The 18690-nt window shown below is 42.3% G+C and overlaps 1 protein-coding gene across 1 annotated transcript in view; it reads right to left on the bottom strand.

Moving 5' to 3' along the window:
- The window catches only part of FREM3 (FRAS1 related extracellular matrix 3), a 76852-nt gene extending 58603 nt beyond the window's left edge, over positions 1-18249 (bottom strand). Inside the window, exons 1-2 of the mRNA XM_006734927.2 lie at positions 12689-18249; positions 11109-11198 (exon numbers count right to left, since the gene is read on the bottom strand). Of these exons, the coding sequence (XP_006734990.2) occupies positions 11109-11198; positions 12689-17867 (5269 nt within the window). The 5' untranslated portion in view covers positions 17868-18249. The remainder of the gene's footprint in view (positions 1-11108; positions 11199-12688) is intronic.
- Positions 18250-18690: the final 441 nt, after the last annotated feature.

Here is an 18690-nt window from a genome sequence, read left to right as displayed (position 1 = left end):
AAATAAAAGAAGATAGAAGGGATAAATGAAGGGGGGGAAAGGAGGGGGAGACGAACCATGAGAGACTATGGACTCTGAGAAACAAACTGAGGGTTCTAGAGGGGAGGGGGTGGGGGATGGGTTAGCCTGGTGATGGGTATTAAAGAGGGCACGTTCTGCATGGAGCACTGGGTGTTATACGCAAACAGTGAATCGTGGAACACTACATCAAAAATTAATGATGTAATGTATGGTGACTAACATAACATAAAAAAAAAAAGCAAATGAGGAAGAAAATGAGGATAGAAGGTGAAACAAGAAGTAGAAAGAAGAAGAACGTCAAAGCCGGAAACCGGAATACCAGAGGCATCACTAACAATGATTTGGAGGCTCCAAGGGTCCCTCTGCTTTATGCCACCCAGTGGAACAATACATTCCCGCGTTCACTTTCGTAATCTATTGTCAAAAAAGAAAGTGAAAGCCAGACATTCTCCTGGCACACCTTCTAATGCACAACATTCTAATAACACACCTAACGAACAAAACACTGTGATGCTTGATCATTTGAGCACAGTTATCCCTTACCCTTGAGCTTGGCTTGAGATTTCAAGGGGCAGAAGTCACACTACTACTGACTTTCTGGTTTTGTGTTACTGCAAGGGCACAACCTCGGAAACCTGACTGGGTTAAGCACCGCGTAGGTTTAGCATATTTTACCACCTGGTTTCCTGCTAATGAGGGCAGAGTTTGATACACAGTCTGAGCTTCTTACATATGTTTTGTTTCTCTGTCAGTTTCTCATAAATTTGGTCTGAGAGTGTGCAGATGGATATATGCATATGCATTCCCACTTTTTGTAAATTACTTTAGGAAAGACTGAATCACTATCATACATGGAGACAATGTGTCTGTGTCCTGAGAGACAATGATGAGCAAAATGCCCGGCAGCTCGACTTATTTGAAGCTCGGTCAGAATGCAATCTGTAGATAATTTTTCTATTAAGAATATTGTCTTCAGTGACTCTAGTCATTCAAAACTACAGATGAGTCATCCAACCTAAGTTGAAACAGTGATTTCTGATTCCTAAACGTGGCAATGGCATCCAGTCATTTGTGCTTCTTGCCTTCCTTTCCTTCCAAATATTTCCTATAATTTCTGCTTTAAATATCTTCTGCATTCCAGAGAAACATGTAATTTTTTTTTAAGATTTTATTTATTTGTCAGAGAGAGAGAGAGCAAGCAAGCACAAGCAGGGGGAGCCGCACGCAGAGGGAGAAGCAGGCTTCTCGCTGAGCAAGGAGCCCAATGTGGGACTCGATCCCAGGACCCTGGGATCAGGACCTGAGCTGAACGCAGACGCTTAACCGACTGAGCCACCCAGGCGTCCTGAGAACCATGTAATTTTTGGACAAAGAGTCGATCAATATGTAAGGATAATTTTAATACTGACTTAATTTCATAAGGATTAGGATTTTGCGATGGTCTTATCCTTCCATATGACTCCTTAGAATGTTCAAGTGCTAATAACATTAATAATAATTTCACTCAAGGTCACCAAGACTTAGCTTTTTTTAATCTATAAAATGGGAGATAATATCTATCTCATGATGGTACTGTGGAGATTAAATGAGAGGTAAGATACTTAAATGTCTAGTATAACACCTGGGACCAGACAGATGTTCAATGAATGATGAGCCTGAATTTGAAGTCAGACTATTTTACTTTATCATCAAGAAGATGGATACATGTTAACTAGCCATTCCAAATGAGTCAAAATATTTTTCTCATTGTAGAGAGCTCTGTGTGTTCACCTATACCTTATAAACTAATATATATATATGTTCATATATACACAGATGTATTTGTTTACTTATAATTATTTATTAGGTACATGTATTATGTACACAGAATTTAGGACCTAATCCTGAGGTTGTCTAGTTTTATTTTAAATTGATCCCTGAAGTGATTATTTAAGAGCCTGTTTACATAACACAAGGTAAAAACAGCTTTGCTGTTTTTAAGCAATAAATTCTCTTTTCAAGCAAGAAAATGTTTCTTAAATTGATGTATGTGGTAATGAGGTTATTTAGCAACTGGAAAATGAAAAGCAAGAGATACACATTAATGTGATCTAAATGAGACACTCCCTGAATATAGTAGGCATTGATTTACCAGTCGAGAATACTAAAAGAGCATCATTCATAGTATTTCTTTGCTTTCAAAAACACTTTCTCCTTTCATTAATCATCTTTGTGAAGTGTGATTATTTTCTTGTACCAGAGCTTTCCTAGGTTACTACATGCTCAACCTGGCTTCCTATTTTTATACATAGAATTGCACAGTTTAAAAAATAGATTTTGGTTAAATAATAAGCCTGTGTTTTATTTTATGGGGAGAAAAATATGAACAAAATGCTTTCATACAAATACTCAAAGATAAAGAGACCAAAGCCATTTTTCTTTGAGGTTATTTGCTGTGGATCATAATTTTTTAATCATCAACATTTTTTAATTTCGAAGTTTCTTCCCAAATTATCCACAACTAGGATCAATATTATTTTTTGAATCACAACTATAACTAAGCATACAGCCTCTACAAATCATAAAATGGATTTGAGATTTGGTCATTTTTTTCATGAATTTGTATTTATCCTGTTATTCAACCACCATGATTTGAGCACCTATCATATACCAGGTATTGTTGGGGAGCATATCAATTCTAACACAGATTATGATCCGGATTATATGATTTGATTGAGCATATCAACTTAATTAGCCAGATTATCTCCTCTTTTTCTTTGCCTGGCATACACAGCCCAAAATACAATTCTAAACAGCTTCCATTTACATAAAGATTAAAAATCAGACAATAAGTAAATAAAATTTAAGTTTATCTGCTATCTCCCAGACCTCCAGGACTTTAAACATTAATGGAAGACATAATTACAGCAAGACGTATGTGTGTGTGCTAACATTTGCTTATGTAAAAACAATTTTTGGTTTCATGTGGGATAGGACTATGGATGGGAACAGGAGAGAACTTTGCTTTTTATTTTATACTCTTTGGTACTATTTGAATATTGTACTCTTTACACTATTTTGTACTATTTGAATATTTGTACTGTTTGTGCACGTATTATTTTTAGTTTTAAAAAATGTGGCCGAAAACATTAGGGATGTTTTAGCACCAACAGAATAAAATGGAGAACAGAAAATCATCTGAAAATTATTTCACTTTTACCTCAATATCTGGAGAACTTTTATCTCAAATCCCCACCTAATTTTCTATGTGGAAACTAAGTAAGGAATTCTACTTGTTATTAAAGTATATGAAAAAGCAGCTATGTTTCTTAAGCATGGGCAAGCCGATGTCAAAAAATAAGGTGTGGGACTTATCTAGAAGTAGGAGGTTTAATAGTCAAGCACCCAGCACTGATATACAATGTTTTATAAAATGTTGTGACTTAGACTCAGCTCTGCCGGGTGTCATGTAAATGGATGAGGTTGCCCGTCTCTCTCATTGTCACCGTGCGGTGGTCCTCACGACCCCTAGTGAGGTCGTGACTAGTGAGCTAGTGAGCTAGAAACTAGCAAAACTTCTTTTGATCTGTACTCAGAGAAGCTGACCATCTTGGGGCAGTTCACTATACCTGTGACTTCAGACTTAATTCTAAATTGCAGACTTAATCCTTGCAAGTTCAGCATGACAGACCTTAAAAACACCAGAAATAGAGACTCCTCCAGAGTCAGCCTTGGCAGAGACAAGGAAGCAAGAAATCTGGGGGGTTTCTGGGAGCACCTACCAGCAGAAAAGGCTTTGCTTGTTTTTTTTTTTTTTTTTTCCTTTGCTCATAATTTTTAACTTCTAAGGATTCGTAGTTAATTTTGGAATAAACTGCTTTCACATTTTCTATCTGAACTACATGTCTGTCTTGGTACCCTCGTATGAGAAAGCCTTGTATGTCTGAAGCAACTATGAATTTAGGGAAAAGTTAGAATATTTTAGACATGCAAATATCCAGGTTAAGTCAGCATTTTCACTGCTAAGAAAAGGGATGCATCCACAACTGTAGGCCAAGAGTAAGTTCATGGCAGCATTGAAAATGAGAGAGAAAAAAATATAGCCACATATATGTAAGAACAATTTTTTTTATACAGCCATAAAAAATATTATGTAGCTGTCTAAAAAGGATAAAGCAGATAAGGTAGATCTGTTTGTGCTAGTTCAGTATATGTCTGGATATAACCTAGACGTACATTAAACAAAAGAAGGCAAGGCTCAGAGCCGAGCATAAAAAAATAATCTCTTTTGTGTAAATAAAAAGGATATACATCTATTTTCTGCTATGTGATTAATTTTCTTTTTGAAAGAAAACAGAAGGAAAGGGATTAGATATCAATGCACAGTTTAATTATTATGATTCTTTAACTATGTACATGTATTTATTTTTAAAAAATGTTTATAGCAAGTTATCTGGTGGAGGAATTACAGGCCATTTAAAAAATCTTAGGCTACTTATGTTAAAAATACCTATACAGTCAGGTATTTTAATGCAGAATTGTAGACTTAAAGCTTTCAGCTGGAAGTATAATTAGCAATGCTAAAAACAAGGCTTAAATAGTGTGCCATGAAGGTAGTTTTCAATGTTGTTCCTTACCATTTTCCCATTTGTCGAATGCATGCCTAAAAATGACTCAATAGTGGAGGTTGTGAAAAGGTGTCACCATTTCTAAAAGAATTACTTTGTAGCAAAATATTACTGTAGGACCGGTATACTCCAGGTGTGGCCTCCAAACAGAGATAGGATATATGGCTGAGGTGACTGTCTAGACAGCTTGTAAGGTGATCCAAATAGAAGTACCTCTTCCATTTTTCTAGAAAGAATCGATGGTTTCAGCATGAAAGTGAGAAAACCAAATTAAATCACAAATGACACAAAGGGAAGGTTACCTGGCATATTTCACAAAGGAAAGGGGATGACATAAAGTTTTGCTTACCACAGTATGAGCCCACCCAACCTTCTAGCTTTTTCCTATACCTCGTGACTCTGAACTAATTCTTCCACAGATTGAACATGGGGACACTGGTGGTGAGCCTTGCCTGTCCCTCTAGCTGTCTGCTCCGGTACCTCTGGACCTGCCTTGCTTATAGCTTGCCCAAGAGTTAACAATTCATTTCTGGTCATGGTATGAAGGAATAATAGATACAAGGAGGAAGGACTCATGAGGGAAAGGGTCAGCAACAAGTATAATTGTTGATTCCTTCCTGCCTGAGAGGAACCCACCCTGATTCTCCTTTGTTTGGATTTTTAAATCTATGACATTATTAAGGGGGACATTTTTGAATTATTTATAAGCCAGAATAACATGTTTAGCCATTTAAATCGATATTATTGAACCGAGTTGGTTGTGACGTAGTCCAGTGTTCTTTTTTCTTAAATGGAAATTGCTTTTTTTTTTTTTCTGATAATAATGGTCATTGTAAAGCATTTACACAAGAAAATGTAAAGAAAATAAAAAGAAATAAAAACAACTTAAAATCCATCACTGCCATTATAAACCATTTTTAACATCTTGCTACATATACTTTAGACTTTTTCCTGTGCAAATATATATAAGCATGTATACATGAAAATGTGAACGTCCTTTACAACTTTACACAGCTTTCTACTTGGTTTTCTTTTTAACAATACATTGGGAACCTCTTTCCATATTATATATGGGTTTATTATGACATCATCCTGATGACTTGCAAAACGTTTTATAATCTTACTGCAGTTACACTTCCGCCGTATTATAGAAATATGTTGAATGTCTCTTCACTACATTGCCTCTTGGTTTCTCCTGAATTTGAATCCTTTGGCTGCTCATTTTTATCTATCTCTTCTGCATCCTGTAGGTCTCTGATTTTAACCCTAACTCTCTTCTTACCACTGTTTTTCTTTAAAATAAAATTAGAATTGTTTGGGAAATAAGAGTAAATAGACTCCAACTAAGGGCTTCTTTGAGTCACGTGTGAAACTATCGGGCCACAGATTTTGAGTTAACTATTCAGAGACATTTTCTGCCTTGCTCTTGAATTCTTAGATGTGTTCTAGAGAGTTAAAGCCCTCAACAAGTTTGTTATTACCTTAACTGCATGGGCAGACTTACTGGACTTACGTTAGTTCTATCACTGGTCCTAAAAAAAACTTTTTGTTGCTCTTACTTTACTTTCATAACTTGCTTAAAAAACACACTTCAGGGCACCTGGGTGGCTCAGTTGGTTAAGCAACTGCCTTTGGCTCAGGTCATGATCTTGGAGTCCCAGGATCGAGTCCCACATCGGGCTCCCTGCTCAGCAGGGAGTCTGCTTCTCCCTCTGACCCTCCCCCCTCCCATGCTCTTTCTCTCTCTCTCTCCCTCTCTCATTCTCTCTCTCAAATAAATAAATAAAATCTTTAAAAAAAAGAGACACTTCACCTACAAGGAAAACTGGTACTCATAGGGACCATGAGGCATGTATCAGGTTAAATTAAAAAAAAATTCAAATATCAAAATTCATAGTGTTAATCAGATTGGTTTTAGACACTGAATAATTTAAGAGGAAATAAAACAATTTGTTTCAGGTCTTAAGGAGAATGTGAAATATCTGTAACACATCCCCAAACTAAAATTGTCTCACTCCCATATAATCATTTAGTGTGGCTTATTAGAAAGTATTGACTTAATGTTTCTGATGGTTCCTTTGTGTGGATCATTTTAATTCTTCAAGCCCACTTCTTCATCTTAAAATCTGAGATGATAATTTCTGTCTTACAAGTTATAGTAAAGGTCAATTGGAATAACATCTATAAAAACACTTTGTAGAAATATTAAGTGCTATATAAATTTAAGGTTATGTTATTATATGGCAAGTAGAACAGATCCATTCGGCATTACATATAGTAGAGATACGCAAAATTTCAAGACAAATCTATGAGTATAATGACTTACAGAGAGGAAGATGGATGAACTTGACAGTATGCTTAATTGGTACAGTTCAGAGCTTTAGAAATCTAAAATGCATTCCCTATTCTACCAGTGGCTTTCACGATAAACTTGAACGTAATGAAATTTACCACCAATGTTGGAAAAGAGACGGCAATGGCCTTAGTCTGAGTTACTCAAAATTGATGATGCAGAAACAGATGGAACACACAAACTAGGTACATTGTAAACGATTTCCTTTTGAATTCCCAGTTCAGCCGTGTACACAAATATAGGTGTGTGCGTAACTATTGGAGAGGAAAGAAGAAAAGAAAACTCGTATTTATTGGGGAATTGATGGATGGTGGGTATCCTATTATATTTTTGGCATATGTTACTTCATTTAACTATAGCAGAGCAAAAAGAAAAAGGCACAATTGCTACAGGAAACGGGATGCGGATAGGCAAGGTATTCCTGTGCGCCCTGGCTCAGAGTGCAGTGGCAAAGCCTAGAACAGTGGGTCTGAGTTACTTCCTCTTCTTCCTTTGTCTCCTTAGTGGACTTTTTTTTTTCTTAGTGGGTTTCTAATAAATATGAAATCAGTTTATAAGTGGGCAGAGAAAACGATGAGAAGCCAAGAGTTCCAGGCAGTACCCCAATAAGATAATTCACCATAATAGTTTAAAAGTTGAATTTTGGGGGGTTCCTGGGTGGCTCAGTAGGTTAAGCGTCTGCCTACGGTCATGATCCCCGGCATCCGGGAATCGAGCCCCACGTTGGGCTCCCTGCTCAGCTCAGAGGGGAGCCTGCTTCTCCCTCTACCCGCCGCTCCCCTGCTTGTACTGTCTGTCAAATAAATAAATAAAATCTTAAAAAAAAAAGTTGAAATTTTTATATAATCAACTGATCTAACTATAGATTTTCAGGAATAAATTGTTACTTTTCTTTTTACCTGAAAAAAGAGAAATACAACACTTGGTATCTCAGCTGATAATTCTATCGTGTGCTTGCTTTGTGCCAGGCTCTCTTCAGTGCCTCGTGCATGTTGTTTCTTTAATGCTTGCGGTACTTAGGATGATGTCCATATCTTCATTCCCAGAACCTGTGTATGTATCACATGGAAAAAGGGTCTCTGCAGGTGTGATTAAAGTTTCTGAGACGGGGACAGTATCCTGGATTATCCAGGTGAGCCCGATGTAATCACAGGGATTCTTGTAGGGAAAGAGGGAGGCAGGAGAGTCGGGGCCAGAGTGAAACAACACGAGAAAGACTGGACACTTCTGGCTTTGAATATGGAAGAATGGGACAGTTCCTAGAAGCTAGAAAGGGCAAGGACATGGGTTCTCCCCTAGAGACTTCAGAAAGGAAGGGAGCCTTGCCCAAACCTTGATGTTAGCCCAGTAAGAACCACTTTGGACTTCTGAACGACAGACTTGTCATTCTGGGTTGTTTTAAGCCACTAAATTTGTGGTAATTCATTGTAGCAGCAATGGGAAACCAATGAAATCCTCATAATAATCCTATGAGATATACACTATAATCATCTCCAATTTACAGAGGAGCAAACTAAAGCACAGTTTCTCAAAGATACACAACCACGAAACGGTGGCGCTGGAGTTTGAGTGCAGTCAACCTGGTTTCAGAGCCTATGGATTGGAAACCTTCCTGCTATCAAGCTTGGGGTTCTAATAAATTGCAGCTCTGGAGTCATATTGCTGATACGTCCACCTTTAAGACCCCTGAGCTCATCTGAGGATGTGCCTAATACATAGTCCTAGCGGTAGGGCACAGTCTTCTTTTAATGCCTCGAAAGTTGGTACCACCACCAACAACAACGCCAACAACAAATTCTACTTCAGCCCATTGGTAAAAAATGCATCCTTAGAAGTGTATCCAATTCCAAAAGCTTAAATAACTGGAAGCAGGACTTTCTGCTAGTGCTGTATGCTGTCAAGATAAAAATATTAATAAATTGTAAATTTATTCAACATTCCATTTGGGAAATATTCTAAAAATTGGGATATTTTATTTTTTATTATTTTTTAATATATATTTTTAAAGATTTTATTTATTTATTTGACACAGAGAGTGAGACAGCACAGCAGGGATAGCAGCAGGTGGAGGGAGAGGGAGAGGGAGAAGCAGGCTCTCCGCCAAGTGGGGAGCTTGAGGTGGGGCTCGGACCCAGGATCCTGGATCATGACCTGAGCTGAAGGCAGACACTTAACCAACTGAGCCACCCAGGCGCCCGCCCCCCAGCCCCCCACAACTGGGATATTTTAAAAGAAAAGTTCAAGTTGGCTCTTGTAGAAAAATAAATTTATAAAATTTGAAAATACCTGACACGAAAATGTTTAAGCGAGTAATTCAACAGTTGTGAGCTCTCCCAAGAATGGTCAAAATGGGCAGATACGGCTCTGTGCAGGATACTCAGAAAACAACAAAAAAATCCAGGGAACAAATAACTGCATAAATATTGAATCAGCGTATGGACATCCAACTATGAGCAAATGTGTCCTCAAATATTTTGGAGTCCATGTTTGGTTATTATTATCACTTTAATTTACTAGGGGCTTCTTTGTGAGGTGAGAAAGTGCTGTCTTTGCCTTATTCCCTAACTTTTGTCCATGGTTTTGGCTTAATGAACAGAGGTAGTGTAGCAATCGTGCTTAAGAACCTTAGCTTTGGAATCTGCAATATCTGGGTTTGATTTCAGTTCACCTGCTTATTACCTGTATGACTTCAGTCCAGTTAGTCAACCTTGGTGCCTTCATTTTAAAATGGGCATCATAATGTTTACCTCTTATTTTACAGTGAGGATCAGAAGTCATAATGTATGTAAGCATTGCCTGGTCCACAGAAAGTACTCAAGAATGGTAGCAATATAAAATTCACATTTATCATCACAGACTGACTCTTGTTTCTGATGTCGCCCAGAAAGTATAGTGTCCAAGTCAGATACACATCTTTTTAGAATATCATCCTTCTAGAAAACAGAAAGAAAAATAGTCACTATAAACTATTTGAATCTCACATGTGCTTTACGTTAGTGAGTCAGTTTGGAAGGCTTAAATGTATCTTCATCTTTTTAGTGACTTTGGTCCTTGGGAACTTGGAGAATGAAGGAAAGATCAGATTTTAAACTTTAAGTGAGAAGATAGAGAGGAGGTGTCAGTGGTTTCCAGTGTAGTTTGTCTCATCAGAGGTGGAGAGGGGTGACTCATTATTAATGGGCATCTACTTTGTGCCAAATGCTTTACATATATTATCTCACTTAATCCTCTTGGCAGCCCTTTGGAAATGGTATGAAGACCACCATTTTATACATGAGTGAAATCAGTCACAGAGAAGACCAGGTTACTTTTTTGAAGGTCACATACGGTGGGCTGGGATTCAAACTCAGTATACTACACAGCCTTCATATAAGACTGTTTTCCAAAACAGTCCTGAATGATGGCACACAATTGAGGAAGAAAATTGGAACACGATTGGCATGTTACTTACTAGGAATGAGTAATGATTTATACTGAAAGGTTATCGAGTGGCAAGCAGCACACGGACATAAGTTTTGCAATTATTCTGTCATACTGCAAAATAATTTTTCTTTGACAACACAATCAGCCCATTCCTAGCTGAGTAGAGCACCTTCCATTAGCTCGTCGCTTCCCATTATGCTACTTTGAGGACAGAGTAAACAGATACAGGTGCAGCGTACGCAGGCAATTTTTAGAGCAAGTTTTCCTCTATGCTGGTCAACCTATTTTTCACCGCATCCAGGAAGATTACAATTTGGAGATCAAGGAGCCACTAAGATTCAGTTCTGGGGCTGAAAATCCTCACAAAATCTAAAGGTGGACTTTCTAATTTGTTCCAGAATGACAGAAACCACCAGTCAGATTCTCAGAACCACCGGAAGAGATTGACTTGCCTATAGGATGTCACACATAATCTAGGTCAGGTAAAAAACTTCATATCTCATTACTGAAATTCCTCATTGCTTCCCCTTCCAAAACAGTGATTTGTCAAGAATCATTTGGCATAGGACTGCAAATAGAGCAAAAAGAATTCATTTGTTGGTACTCTGACATACACCGATCGTGATTACTGTGTAAATAATTTAATTTTTTTCAGTTTCATATTGATTTTAAATAACCAAGACTCCCTTTTAATGCTGACTTACCATTGTCTTCAACAGAGAAGTAGAAGATATCCTTTGTTTCTTTGCTGCCTTCATTCAAGACGTAACAGATCCTCCTTTCATCAATGTCAGCTAATAAAAGAGCAAGTATCACTCATCATATTGGCACAATAGAAAATGAGTATGTTAGGAACTTCAATGGGTTAAGGCATGGAAATACTACAATAAAGAAATTTTAAAATAATTAAATGCCTACAAATCTAACTTTTAAAAAAATGATTAAGTGAACATGAATCTAATTTTTTCTTAAAGTTACACTGGGAAAAATAGAACATTATTTAAAATTTTGTTACCGTGCTGTGTGTATGATCTGTAGGATCATCCCCAACAAGAAAGACATTCTAGTGATGCATGTTTTACAACATCCTCTATGGAAAATTGAGTCTATCTGGTTTAGGTCTTCTGCACAAGCCTGGAGCTTGGCATGATGGTGGTTATTCATTAACTATTAGTCAAAATGAATTTAAACAAGAATAACTGCTGCATTCTAAGAAAAAAGAAAATGGGAATAAAATGATCTTTTATTGCCTATTCTCTTGGATTTTTGAGAATTTGTCACTTGGTCTGTAATTGTGTTTTTTGTATTGATAATTATTAGTATATTAAAGACAATTTGCATTTTGGGGGTATTTATTTAGAAAGATAATTCTTATAAAACCACATGATTTCACTGGCTTTAGAAGCGATTCTGAAAACGTAACCAAACTATTTTTTAAACACCCTTCATAAGTTTTACTCTAAGATTGCATTTAGGTATATCTGTATCGCATATAGAAAAATTCCATGTATCTCTTCACATTTCATGCGTAAAGCTACATGAAAAAGTTTTTTTTTTAATTTTTTTATTTTTATTTTTTTTTTATTCTTATGTTAATCCCCATACATTACATCATTAGTTTTAGATTACATGAAAAAGTTTTAAGACAATGTAAAGAGCTGCCACAGACAGCAGGTGTCACTTTACCTGGGAAAACAGAGGAACCTGCCTCAAGTTCACCATTAGTAATAATGACAAATGTATTTTTAAAAAGATCTTTAAAACATATCCCTCCACAAACTTAGGAAAATTTAGTTCTATGCTTTTTTTTTTTAGATGCAGAAGTTACATTTGAATAGTACAATAAAATGTGCAGTGTAATATTTATCTCCAAAATCTAAGTACAAAATATCATCTTCAGAAATCTAAATTTACTGATAAACTATGAAAACAATTCCTAGGTATGTCATTCTCTGAAATTAAACTGATAATATCAAAATTAATATAATCATATCTTACGATGATATTTCAGAAACAGAAACTGTCCACCTGCATTCTGCAATTTTAGGGCATAACTACCAGCCTTACTGGATGTCCGAGAGTTCCTGTTAAATGGGCATCCTGATGAAATGGCTAGAAAAGGACTAGTTGCCCTTTTTTGTTATCAGAATAATCTCATATTCCACCGTATTTCATTAGAATCAAAATCTGTCAATGGGCTGAGGTTGGGAAAATTTTATTCAGAAGTGGGAGACCTGATCTGCTCATGGAGAGGGACTGAGGTATTGGGGATATCATTACTAACCTTGCATAAACACTTGCGTGCTCTGGTTTCCAAGGCCAGTGTTGATAATGAAGCCATGCTCTGGTCCTCTGGTCACTTTATACTTCAGGAGCCCATGGAAACCGTCTCGATCCTCTGCCCTCAGAGACCTGTTGGTAATCAGGAAGCTCATGTGTCCAGTGTGAAGGCGCTTCAAGGCTGATGCACCTCTGTTAGTGGCAATCTGGGGGAACCTGTTGTCTAGAGAACTTATGTGGATCCTCATTACCTGAGGTTTGTGTGTCTCTAGGACAGTGTCTGGGAAGACATAGAAATCAGCATGAGTGCCATCTGTCACAGTCAAGGAGAAACTGTCCTCAGTCGTCTCACTGCCATCGTGCCAGTAGCTAATCAGGTTATCATTCAGGTCCCGCTTGGTGAAGGTGGTCACAGAATGACTGCCATTGTACAAAATCCTACCATGGATGGGGAGCTGGGTGACAGTAAAGAGGAGAAGATCATCTGGAGTATCCTTGTCTTCCACTGTCAACTCAAAGGGAGTGATGTGTTTGCTTTCCCCTTCCTGCAGTATTAGTTTATGGATGGTCAAGATAGGTTTCTTATCATCCACATCTGTGATGAAGATCCTGAAGGTTTGGAACACAGGGTTGAGTGCATCAGTCACGTGAAACTCAAAGCTGTCTGTCTTTATCTCATCATTTGAAGTGTGGACATAGAATATTTTGTTGCTAGCCAACTGAAGCTGAGTGAAAGAGGCAATGGGCTTCCCAGGGTGGTCAGAGCTCTCTAAGTGTCCCATGCTAGGAGCCCGTGTGATCCTGAAGTGAAGCTGTTCATTAGGGCTGTTGATGTCACTGGTGCTAAGCAGATTGGTGGTAAGGGTCACTCTGCCACCTTCTGTCAGGGTAAGCCCTTTGCTAACCACCTCAGGGAAGACCCTGTCTAAGCTGTCAATAGTGATGTAGAAGTAGCGGTCTATCAAAGGGTTAATCCCATCAGTCACATCAAACTTGATAATGTCAAGGACTCCATCTTGGCCTGTGTGGGTGTAACAGATGAGGCTTCTGTCAATCTCATCCTGGGTGAAGTTCATTCCTAGGGTGAGGTTATTTCTCACTTCCCCTCTGGGTTTTCTCAGCCGCTGTAGAAGCCCCTGTTGAGGCCCTGAACGGAGAACAAAACTGAGGCTCTTTTCATCGGAGTCAAGATCTGTGGCCTTAAGGACCCAATTTGTGATGACCTTGGTGTGTCCAGTCTCTACCTCCAGCCCATCATTGGTGGTCAGTCGAGGGGTTTCATCATCCACCAGGATCACCATAATGGGTACCTTCCTGTGGGTGGTGTGCTTGCCATCACTCAGCCAGACCTCAAAACTATCCTCTGTGGTTTCAGAGTCATCATGTTCATACACAATAGTGGAGGCCTCCTGGATCTCCTGTAAGGTGAAGCTGTGGATGGGCTGGCTGCCTGTGGCCAGCTGCTGTACGATTCGGCCATGCTGAGGGAGGGCTGTGAGCTGAAAGTGAAGCTCATTTGGTGGCAAGTCAGCATCTGCTCCATTGAGCAGTGGGGTGTCTATGACCAGGCTCATCCCCTCTAATACCACAAACTCACCGGCAAAAATTTCAGGCTGCTCATCATTGGTGGGTAAAATGATTATAGGGAAGAAGACATTTGGGGAGAAGTTGATGCCATCAGAACAATGAAAGGTGAATTGATCTTTTTGTGGCTCTAGCCCCTTGTGAATACTCTGTACATAATTGATATGCCTCGCTTGGACATCTCTGATGGAGAAAGCACTGATGGGACTACCAGCCTGTGATTCTTTTGAGCCGGGAGCTGGTGCAATGTTTTCCAGGTAGCCAGAGGCTGGCTGGCCAGTAACTGTGCATAGGATTTCATCTTGGGGTGTGTCCACATCTTCAATATTGAGATGTCGTAAGGTCAAGGGACTCTTCCCGCCTTCATCAACAATATAGAACTCACCCACCAAGACTGTGGGTGCCACATTGTCCACAGGCAGCACAACCACTTGCACCTGCACTCTCTCCACTATGCTGTCTCCCACCACCCATGGATGAGAATCCTTGGAGAGGGTGAGGCTGAAGGTATCATGTTGTTTCTGGAAACCAACTTCACCCCCAGTGTGGACGTAGACTACTGTCCCACTGATGAGGTCCTCTTGGGTGAATCGTTCTGCAGGTAAGCCATTCACTAGAAGAGTACCCAATTTTGGGCTATCCTCCATAATGAAAGACAGCATCAAGTCACCTGCGCCCTTCTTTTTGCCATGTATGATGCCCATGGTGATCTCAGTGACTCTGCTCTCTAGTACATCTAAGGAAACATCTAATAATGGACTACCTGTAATAGAGATCCTGGGAGTTTTGTCAGTAGTGGGATGCACGGAAATCTGGACGGTGATGGGTATGTGGTGCACCCTGTCACTTACCTCCAGATGGAAGGTGTCATTGGTAATCTGGTCTCTGCTGTGCTGGTAAGAGACACTCCCATTAATAATGTCAGCTTGCATGAAAAGTTCCCCTGGAACCATATGTTTATTTAAGTAGTGCAGGTGTCCATGTTGGGGACCCCAGACTAACATGAAGACAATCTGGTCAACATCTGTGTCAGGGTCTATGACATCCAGTTCATTACTGCTGAGGATAAAATTTCCTCCCTCTAAGACAGTAAAGCCTCTGTTGGTGACTTCTGGAGGCTGGTTGTCCACAGGCTTCAGGAATAATGTGAATATGCCAGGTACACTGTTGCCTGCAGCATCCTCCACTTGGTAGGTGAACTGCACAACCCGTGGTACAATACCCAGTTTCTTCTGTGGGGGCTGGTAGGCAACTTTTTGGAGATTTACCTGGGCCTGGGTGAAGCGCATGATGGGCGTATCTGGCGAATCAGTGAGCACAATTTCTCCAGCCCGGACTCGGTGGTTGTCATCTGTGTCAGTTGGGGGTGTCAGTAAGGTGTACCACAGGTTCTGGTCATCTGAGTCCTGGTCAATATATTGGAGGAATTTCTTCTGGAAGTGAGTGAGTTGGTACTGGTGCACGGTCATTTCTAAGGTAGTTCCTGGAAATAGTTCTGGACTCTGCAGATCCACTGGTTGGACCTTGATGGTGAAGAAGTGCTGGTTGGATAGATTGGGTGGGTCATGGTCATCCTGTACATGGAAAGTCAGCTGGACCATGACAGGTTGAGGGCTATGGGGTCCAAGATGGCGGTAGAAGAGTTTCCCTTCCATGATGTCTTGCTGAAGCCACTCAGTCACCACCTTCTCATAAAGCCCTTCTTTTTCCACATAATACCAATCTTCATCTTCCGGGGTCAGGGGTGGTTCAGCCTGCCGCAGCAGCATCTCTCCCAGGTGCTGAGCTGAGTAAGAGGAACCAGGGACCAGATCCCACCCTCCTTCTTCCTTTTTGTCTTCTAGAGGCTGGTCCTGCAGCACAAAATGGATGGTTGAGTCATCAGAGTCAATATCAGTAGCACTCAGGACAAAGGGGGAAATCTGGACCACCTGTCCTTCTGTAACTGAGAGCCCGGTGTTGGCCTTGACCTTCGGTGGTTCATCATCAACAGGTATGATGGTGACAGGGAAGAGGAATTCCACCTGGTGGTGCCCATCCTCCATCCGGAAAATGATATTGTCACTGTAGGTGTTGCTGCCATCATGCTGGTACACCACTCGCCCTGCTGCCAGGTCCTCTGGCGTGAAATGCTCACGCCCAGCGGGTGCCCCAAGCACCACCAGCTGCCCGTGTCTCAAGCCCCTTACTGCAGTTACTATCACCTCCTCTCGGTTATCGTTGTCACTGATCCGAAGGCTGTGGGTGCTGGACAGGGGCTGTAACTGACCTTCAAATAGCAGTAGTCCCTGGTTATATCCAGCCACTGGGGCCAGGGTGTTCATGGGCTTCATTATCACCATGAAGGCAAAGGGGTCTGAGGCGGCGCCATCTCCGTCCACCACCTCCAGCTCCAGCTGGAAGAGGTGCTCTGAATCCAACTTCTCTGTCGGGGGCTGATAGGCAATTTTCAGTTCCCGCAGCTCCCGCTGGGTGAAGAAAGAGACTGGAAGACCCAGGGGGTCGTCAGTGCTGACCAGGTATCCCTGGTGCCCTGGCGTGGTTGTGGGGGCACTGAGAATGTTGAAGACCAGGTCATCAGGGTCAGACTCCGTGTCCTCCGCAGCCAGCGAGTCAGGGGTCAGGGCTGTTAGCAAGAACTGACTGACCTCCATCATCATCAGGGCCACAAAACTGGGCCTAGGTGCAGTGTTCTCTACTCCATCGCGGATGCTCACCAGCAGCTGGAAGTGCTCGCGGAGCAGCACCTCCTCTGACCCAGGGCCTCTGTCCTGTGGCCCTAGCAGCTCCGCCATCAAGGACACATAGTCCCGATTCGGCGACGGGGTGGTGGCGACATGCTGGTAGCGCACCCCAGCTCTGACAAAAGCCTCACAGTCTACGCTCTCGCCCCTGGGGAGAGGGGCCCCCATGGCGTCCACCAAACGCCCATACTTGGGCGGTGGGCCGCCGTGGGGAGGAAAAAGGGTGAGCCGGCACCTGCTGGCGGTAGAGGCTCCGTTCCCCAGGGAGGCGAAGTCCAGCACTCTCCTGTCGATGGCTTGGCTCCAGCCCCGCGGCTTCTCCACCAACAAAGGCCTGTTGCGCGTCACCAGCTCCGGCTGCGGGAAGACCACGTCCACAGCCAGCGTGAAGGGCAGTGCCAGCGTGTAAGTCGGGGCGTGGTAGCGCAGCTGCAGCCGCACCCGCGCGCGTCCCGGGCTTCGGGAGCCGAAGTGAGTGTACTGGACCTGGCGGGGCCCGAAGGCGCAGGGGAAGCGGCTGGGGGAGAGCGCACCGTGGCTCAGCGGCAGGGCGTCCAGCACCGTCACCTCGCACCAGTGCCCGGGCTGCACTCGAATCACCAGGTCCCGGAGCGGATCGAGCCAAAGCGAGCGGCCCACGGGAACCCGGAGTCCCGGGTTGGCGATCAGGACGCTGGGGCCGTCGGGGCTACCGCGGGCCAGAGCGCCCCAGGTGGGCATGTAGAGCGCAGGGTGGGGTTCAGTCCCAGGCGAGGGTACCTGTCCCCGTAGCACTGGGCAGCTCAGGAGCACGTAGGCGAGCGCCGCGACAAACTGCCGGGGCGTCCCAGCGGGGCGCGGAGAAGTCCCAGCCATGGGACCTTGACGCTGGGATGCCCCCAGAGTACCCTGTCCGAAGAGCGCCGGCTCAACTGCAAGCGCAGGCTGGGGAGGAGGAGGCTGCTGTCCAGTCGGGAGCGAGGCGCGGACTCAGCAAGAGCCAGTGGCCGTGCTTCAGCTGTGGCAGGTAAAAGCAGCGGGGAGAGAGGGCTCTGCCCACCTTCTGCTCTGCCTGCGTCCCAAGCGTCTCCTCGGCTGGCTCCGGGGACCGCCTAGACATGCCCCAGAGCCCGGAGACCCCGCTCCTTTGTGCCTTTAACCTCGCTACCTTACTGACCTTCGTGCCCGGAGGGGTAGTCGGCCACTGTGCAGCCCCCGCTGCCCGCTTCAAACCAGCTGGTCGGGATACTCTCCCCGGGTGCCTCAAAGAGATTGTTCTTTAGGACTGGGAGACAGCGACTGTACCCGGTCAGTTCTGCGCGTGGAAGACACTGCGCTCCCGCGGTCCATTCATCCAGGCAACGGTGTTTCTGATGGGGGGAGGAGGGAGCCACCATTCCTCTTCCTTACCGCTGACAGGCGTGCATTTTCTAGCCAAAATTGAGTCTCACTTCGGACATAAAAGAAGCTAGTGGGAGCTATTTTGCAAATAGGATTTTCTAGCTGCCTGTCTGATGAAGCAGCTTATTCCAGATCTTGTAATTCGGTGCTTCCAAAATAACCCTGGCATTTTTCTTCTGCTCAGTTCTTGAGGAAAAAGATTAGCATCCAGGCTGACGAACTTGAACAGCTTTTAAAATCTGTTTCTAGTCAGTGGGTCTCACATACCACAATCGGGTGTGCACATTGGCTTCCTTCC

The sequence above is a fragment of the Leptonychotes weddellii genome, chromosome 2, assembly GCF_054177405.1.
Source record: "Leptonychotes weddellii isolate Sample4059 chromosome 2, ASM5417740v2, whole genome shotgun sequence".
Lineage (NCBI taxonomy): Eukaryota > Metazoa > Chordata > Mammalia > Carnivora > Phocidae > Leptonychotes > Leptonychotes weddellii.
This window is presented reverse-complemented; position numbering and strand designations above follow the sequence as displayed.